General features: G+C 37.5%; 1 protein-coding gene across 3 annotated transcripts in view; it reads right to left on the reverse strand.

The window, feature by feature from the left end:
• Positions 1-4,256: 4,256 nt before the first annotated feature.
• LOC103508277 (heat shock 70 kDa protein cognate 4-like) overlaps positions 4,257-7,670 on the reverse strand; it is a 4,082-nt gene continuing 668 nt past the window's right edge. Inside the window, exons 1-3 of one of the 3 annotated variants that reach the window (XM_026822912.1) lie at positions 7,094-7,255; positions 6,627-6,839; positions 4,257-4,489 (exon numbers count right to left, since the gene is read on the reverse strand). In XM_026822912.1, the coding sequence (XP_026678713.1) occupies positions 4,272-4,489; positions 6,627-6,831 (423 nt within the window). In that variant the 5' untranslated portion in view covers positions 6,832-6,839; positions 7,094-7,255 and the 3' untranslated portion in view covers positions 4,257-4,271. Of the gene's footprint in view, positions 4,490-5,035; positions 5,249-5,502; positions 5,665-6,626; positions 6,840-7,093; positions 7,256-7,670 lie in introns of those variants that run through there. The other 2 variants (XM_026822910.1, XM_026822911.1) reach the window with 2 other exon arrangements.

Genomic DNA, 7,670 nt, shown 5'->3' on the forward strand with positions numbered 1-7,670 from the left:
CATTTTTTTTTTTTTTTTTTTTTTTTTTTTTTTTTAGAGTTGGAGATTTGAAGATTGCTTGACTTCGTACACAAAGCCCACTCTGAGGCTTGGGTGTAAGGGCAAACAGCCCTAAAAGTTGGATTAAGCTTCTACAAATATACTGCACCACTCTGCCACGCTGTCGACTTTTTAAGAGTTTCGATAGAGGGAACTGTAAACTGCTCATTTCTTAGCATCCCGAAAGCGAAGAGAGAAGGAAGACAGGATAGGAGAATGCCGATGCCGTTCCGAGAACGAACCTTATCTGTTTAGCGAGAGTACCTACCTAGCAACTGTTTTCGTCATTTTTTTGTTGTTCAAGATGACAAAAGGCGCAGGGTGCATGTCTGCCTCTGTTATTTATTTCTTTTTAATAGTTCTTCTACATTAAAAGTGCCTCTACAACACATTTCTGAAATTCTTTTGATCTGGAATGTTTACTTTTTTTATGTGAAAGAAAGCAGATGACAGAAATCTTAAGTATCTTGTCGAGTTTTGGTACCAGAGAATTCTTTTTAATTTTTATGATTTTTCCATTTTGTGAGAGAAGAGTTGTAGCTTTTCTACTCTCTTAAGTCTCTTAACGACTTAAGGGTAACATTTGTACAAGTGGATTTTGCCTTCATTTTATCGACATAAAATCATTTTTACTGGTGGTACCTTCTTACCTACTATAAATAATGAGTTATTATCTCTCATTTTTACACATATCTACCCTCCTACTAGCATAAGGTAATAATATGCAGATATCTACCCATTTAAAGTACGCAATGTTCAAATCTCAGTGGTATTTGTGTTAATTTCGCTGGAAATATTTTTATTCGTGACACACAGTCGCGTTACAAATACATTTTGTAATTACAATGAATTTACACCCGCCTCACATTGGTAACAATACCCATGAGATTACAAACAGTATGATAGAGTAAGGGTGACATAATAAAATGCTAATTAGTCGCGTTACAAATACATTTTGTAATTACAAAGAATTTACACCCGCCTCACATTGGTAACAATACCCATGAGATTACAAACAGTATGATAGAGTAAGGGTGACATAATAAAATGCTAATTTTCATATCAGGAGCTTCATTGCTTTCTATAAGGGTGAACATAATATAGTAACATAATAATTGTTGAATGATAATAACTTAACCGAAGCATTGAATAATATATGTATAACTCTATTATTATAAAAAATAAAATCTTGTAGAAAATAGTTCCAGGGTTACTCAATACTACATAATATGTATCTCGTAATCTTTGTTTTCCCGCAGTTGGAAAAAAGGGGGACGTTAAACAGGGAGTAGACCAGCTTAGTCTGGCTGGGGGACTTTAAATAGGGAGGATACCAGCCTGAATTTTCCCGTAAATTGTTGAATGATAATAACTTAACCGAAGCATTGAATAATATATGTATAACTCATTTGAACTGCTAGGATGAGACTGATAAGTCTCTTAAACCCCGCAGTCTAAATTAGTTTTTTTTTTTTTTATAGAGGGAACTGTATCTAACTGCTATGGTCTTTCCGTCCCGAAATCGAAGAGAGAAGGAAGACAGGATAGGAGAAAGCCAGCCGTTCCGAGAACGAACATTATCCCATCAGGAAAAATCTACACGGGGCGGGAATCGAACCCACGGCCTACTGTTTACGAGGCAGACGCGCTACCAACCAAGCTAACTAGGCTGGCTTTCTATTATATGGGTTAAAAAGGAAAAGGAAACAAAACAGAAAATTAGTTTTCTTTAGAGGAAAAAAAGTTCGGCTGAAAATATCTTGGCTTTTTTTGTGTCTAATGATGAAAATATTAAAATTTGATGACGGAATTAAAATTTGTCAACATTTTTAAATATTTTCCCCTCCTCTGGTCTCCATTTTTTCTCCCTTCATCCGACATCGTTAATTGCGAGCAATAAAAAAATTAAATGAAAATACACAATAAAAGGTTTTTCTAACTTTTTCAATTAAAATTTTTCAAATTTTCGTTTTTCCGATTTTTTTTAATAACAACAATAAAAGGAAGAAGAAGAAGAAGAAGAAGAAGAAGAAGAAGAAGAAGAAGAAGAAGAAGAAAAGTAATTCTTTAATTAATTTAATTTTTACAAAAGGGAAAGAGAGAAAAGCATTGATTTCTTTAAAACTTTCAAAGTAGGTACCTACGTAATTATTAGAACGTGTTTGTTCTCATTTCCATGTTCCCTTGAAAAGTAATAGGAAACTAGAAAATGAAAATTGGGACACGAGGAAAAAAAGTAAAATATTAGGAGGGTAGAAAGACTAGAAAGTGGGAATGGAAACAAAAATATTCACACGGTGATGAGCACATTGCATAATCACATGAAACTACCAGGCGCTCATACATTCTGCACAGTCCCCATTCCTCAATGGATCACTGAAGCAACGTTGCGCTTGGTTTGTATCCGAACGGGTGACAGTCTGGGCAATCGCGAAGTGAGAGAAGGGAAACAATATAGGATAGGAGACCGCCAGCCGTTCCGAGAACGAACTTTATCCGTTCAGGATAAAATCCACCTCGGGCGGGAATCGAACGTGGCGCTTACAAAAAATAGTTAGCTTGGGGGGTAGCGCACCCTCCAAGCTAACTTTTTTTTTACATACATAGGGTTACCTATTTATTTATGTTATAAAACTGTATTACCTATCAAATACATAGATACATAAGACCTTATTTAGACTGCGGGGGTAAAGGGACTTTTTAGTCTCATCCTAACAGTATAAATGAGGTCTATTCTACTCTAATAAGCTGGCAAAACAATAGTTTGGGGGTAGGTATACCTACCCCCAAAGGTGTGGGGGTTTAACAACTTGGGTCTTCTCGTGACGGGGGTTTCCGAGATAATAGTTTATTGTAGACTGAAGAGTGTAGACTGTAGACCCTATCATTGATCAACTAGCTTGTGTAGGAGGATGAACAAGGTGTGGGGGTTTAACAACTTGGGTCTTCTCGTGACGGGGGTTTCCGAACTTTCCGAGATAATAGTTTATTGTAGACTGAAGAGTGTAGACTGTAGACCCTATCATTGATCAACTAGCTTGTGTAGGAGGATGAACAAACACAGCCATCAGCCATAGCTAGCATTAAGGTTTACGTTTAGGTGGGTCCCTCAATATGTTCAGATGACAAGAGGATAATTGAGTTATTAGAATATAAATTGATCCAGCATGAGAAAAATAATATAGAATAGGTAGGTACCTACATATTTCTATTGGGGAAAAAAAACTAAACCAGAATTTTAAGTGGAGGGAGGAAGAGGAGAAAGAAGAGGAAGGAAGGGAGGGAAGAACAACCAATAGCCTGTTCCACAAAGTATAGCATAATAAAAGATCCTAATAGGGGCAAAGACCTGGGCTGTCAGTCTCCCCTAATATAAATGTTGAGAAAAAAAAAATCCAAGTGTAAAGGTGATAATAATTTACATTAGACAGGGTAGGTAGGTACTTTTGTTTATAATGTATGCAATTCTAGATTGGAGCTGGAAAAGAGACTCCCCCCTTCTGTATTTTCAAGCCTAGCCAAGCTCAGACCTGTTCATATCCACCATGGCTCTGTACTTGTGATCTCAAGAGGTTTCCATATGCTAATAATGACATCACTACAAGGACCTTGGGTTTAGTTTAACCTGTTACATGATAGAAGGTTCTCATCACCTTGAATTAGTAATGATAAGAAACAAATAGATACTTGAGTCAGTGTGAATTTCTCTCCCCTTCCATTCCTCTCTCCTGCCCTCATCGAATTTAGCTCAGAGAAGAGAAAGATTAATATCGTTTTCATTCGATTGGGTTTTGATTTATTTGTTTCGGAATCCGTCAAAATTCCGAACTCTGATAAGAATCTGCGGTTCCTTTCGATTAGAGCAGTTTTCTAGAAGTTTGATAGAGGGAACTTTTTTAAGAAGAGTGTTCCACCGCCGTTTTTATTTCGTAGCAATGGAACAACTGCTACATTAGACGCTTGTGGCCTGTGTCGTAGCATGCCCATCCTCCTGCCCTCCCCCCCATATACATATGTATAAAAAAAAAACTTCTTGCCCCCCTTAATTTATTTAAGCAAGCCTCTTGTATTTTTGTTCTTTTTCTTTCTCTCCTCTTAGCCCCTTCTAACCTTTAACACAAAAGCAATACTAATGAAAATCACTGGCTGCCCCAAAAAACAATAATATACCCTGTTTAAACTGCCAGAATGAGACTGAAAAGTCCCTTTACTCCCACAGTTTAAACTAAGTCTTAAATGGTGTGGAATGGGGTCAAGGCAAGGTACAAAACAGGCTCTAAAGACCACCACATAATACCCACCTCTTCAGGGAAGAAGCTCTTGGTTTCTCCTTTGTATTCAACTTGGATTTTAGGTTTGCCTCCATCACTGACAACGGTGAATGGCCAGTGCTTCATGTCAGCCTGTACGGTTGCATCATCAAACTTGCGCCCGATTAAACGTTTAGCATCTGATGAAGAAAAGAAATGAAAGGAAATTAGGCCAATATTAAAGTCACTATTTTGACAATACCCAAATCTATTTGTCACTATTACAATGATTGATTTAGACAATTATGTAATCAAACTGGCATACCTACACTTACTAAAGAGAAAAAAAAAGTGGTTTGATTTCAACCAAGTACTCAGCTTATGGTTTTCAGCTTATGGTCTGAGCCATTAGTGAAAGTCTCTTCCAGAAACCTCATTTCAAAAAAATGACCCTAATTAGAAATGAAATATTGGCATGAAACATTAGGGGAAGGGGAGAAATAATTTCAATAGACAACTTAATGTTGTCTTGAATGTCCTTGATACTCACCAAAGATGGTGTTGTTGGGGTTCATGGCCACCTGGTTTTTGGCAGCATCCCCGATTAAACAAAGTCTCTTCCAGAAACCTCATTTCAAAAAAATGACCCTAGTTAGAAATGAAATATTGACATAAAACATTAGGGGGAGAGGGGAAATAATTTCAATAGGCAACTTATTGTTGTCTTGAATGTCCTTGATACTCACCAAAGATGGTGTTGTTGGGGTTCATGGCCACCTGGTTTTTGGCAGCATCCCCGATTAAACGTTCTGTGTCGGTGAAGGCAACATAACTGGGTGTGGTTCTGTTACCCTGGTCGTTGGCAATGATTTCCACTTTACCGTGTTGGAACACACCCACACACGAATATGTGGTGCCCAAGTCTATACCAATCGCAGGTGTCTTGGCCATTGTGAAATCTGGAGACAAAGGAAAATAGGCTTTAAAATGAAATCTATCAGGAAAACTTGAAATTCACCTAGGTACTCGCATTAAAGTCGTGAGAATTGAACATAAAACGAAACCTTGAACATCCTCTGAGTATTTTCAGAGCACGTTTGGAAGTTTCTTCACATTTTAGGGTGGGCGTTGCATCAAGAAATCTACAGCGGGACCACGAGTTGTGAAATTTCATACATTTCGATAGAGAAAAAGCAGAAAAGGGGATACTTACTTGAGTTTTACGAAGATTAGGACTAAACTAGAGTTGATTTATGATATTGCACAATGGTTCTCCAAACGTGAACTCTCAAACGTAGCTTTACAATGACTATGACTAATGGAAATTGGAAATATGGAAATTGCTACCGACTTCCTTGAAATGGATTGAAAGAAAGAACGAGAAAAAAAAACTTCCAGATTCTTCCAAACCTAACCTCAAAATTTGCGGCAGGAATCGAAATCCGAAAGAAGTTGTATTCGATAAATTCGATTACTTTTATATGTGAATGAAACTCAGTCAATCATGGCTGGACCAATGAGATTGTGAGATTTCGCTATGTCTACGTCCAAAGCGGAATCTCATTGGTCCAGCCATGTTTGCCTGAGTTAAAGTTCACATCGAATAGAACTCGATTTTCGCAGTTCGATTGCTGAAATCGATTAATCGAAATATCAGTGGAGGAGAAAAGAAATGAAAGGAAATTAGGCCAAAGTTAAAGTCACTATTATGACAATACCCAAATCTATTTGTCACTATTACAATGATTAATTTAGACAATTGGTGATTCTCATGATTTTTTTTTATTATCTCAGAAAAAACTATAAAAATTAAAAAAAATGTTGAGACTAAAACGAAGAAAATGCATTAGGCCAATGTTAAAGTCACTATTTTGACAATACCTAAATCTATTTGTCACTATTACAATGATTAATTTAGACAATTATGTAATCAAACTGGAATTGTGCACCTTTTAGAGGCTCCCTAGATTTTGAATAGGGGCCCCTAGGTCACTAAAAAAAATGGGCATTTGAGGCCCTCAAATGTGTCTTGGGGCCCAATAAGGTGTCCTTGTGGGATCCCTAATTGCCCCCCACACTGCAGGGGCTGTGTGGGTGGGATATACACTAATACCCTTGTAATAACATACCTACACTTACCAAAGAGAAAAAAATGATTTAATTTCAACCAAGTACTCAGCTTATGGTCTGAGCCATTAGTGAAAGTCTCTTCCAGAAACCTCATTTCAAAAAAATGACCCTAATTAGAAATGAAATATTGGCATGAAACATTAGGGGAAGGGGAGAAATAATTTCAATAGACAACTTAATGTTGTCTTGAATGTCCTTGATACTCACCAAAGATGGTGTTGTTGGGGTTCATGGCCACCTGGTTTTTGGCAGCATCCCCAATTAAACGTTCTGTGTCGGTGAAGGCAACATAACTGGGTGTGGTTCTATTACCCTGGTCGTTGGCGATGATTTCCACTTTACCGTGTTGGAACACACCCACACACGAATATGTGGTGCCCAAGTCTATACCAATCGCAGGTGTCTTGGCCATTGTGAAATCTGGAGACAAAGGAAAATAGGCTTTACAATGAAATCTATCAGGAAAACTTGAAATTCACCTAGGTACTCGCATTAAAGTCATGAGAATTGAACATAAAACGAAACCTTGAACATCCTCTGAGCATTTTCAAAGCACATTTGGAAGTTTCTTCACGTTTAAGGGTGGGCGTTGCATCAAGAAATTCACAGCGGGACCACGAGTTGTGAAATTTCGTACATTTCGATAGAGAAAAAGCAGAAAAGGGGATACTTACTTGAGTTTTACGAAGATTAGGACTAAACTAGAGTTGATTTATGATATTACACAATGGTTCTTCAAATGTGAACTCTCAAACGTAGCTTTACAATATACAATGACTAATGGAAATTGCTACCGAATTCCTTGAAATAGATTGAAAGAAAGAACGAGAAAAGAAAAACTTCCAGATTCTTCCAAACCTAACCTCAAAATTTGCGGCAGGAATCGAAATCGAAGTTGTATTCGATAAATTCAATATTACCTATATGAATTTAACTCAGTCCAACATGGCTGAACCAATGAGATTGTGAGATTCCGGTATGTTTACATCCAAAGCGGAATCTCATTGGTTCAGCCATGTTTGCCTGAGAAAGTTCGAATAGAACTCGATTTTCGCAGTTCGATTTCTGGAATCGATTAATCGAAATCGATCAGTGGTGCTTGCCGTGCGCGGTAAATTAACGCATGTCCGCATGAAGAGATGGCTTTCACCTACCGTCCCCTCCCCGTCCACGAAGAGTCATGGTACTCATTGTGATCACGCTATTTTCCGAGTTCCGACTAGATATTGTATTTCCAAAAAAAAAAAATAT

The sequence above is a fragment of the Diaphorina citri genome, unplaced genomic scaffold (genome assembly GCF_000475195.1).
Source record: "Diaphorina citri unplaced genomic scaffold, Diaci psyllid genome assembly version 1.1 scaffold383, whole genome shotgun sequence".
Taxonomy (NCBI): domain Eukaryota; kingdom Metazoa; phylum Arthropoda; class Insecta; order Hemiptera; family Psyllidae; genus Diaphorina; species Diaphorina citri.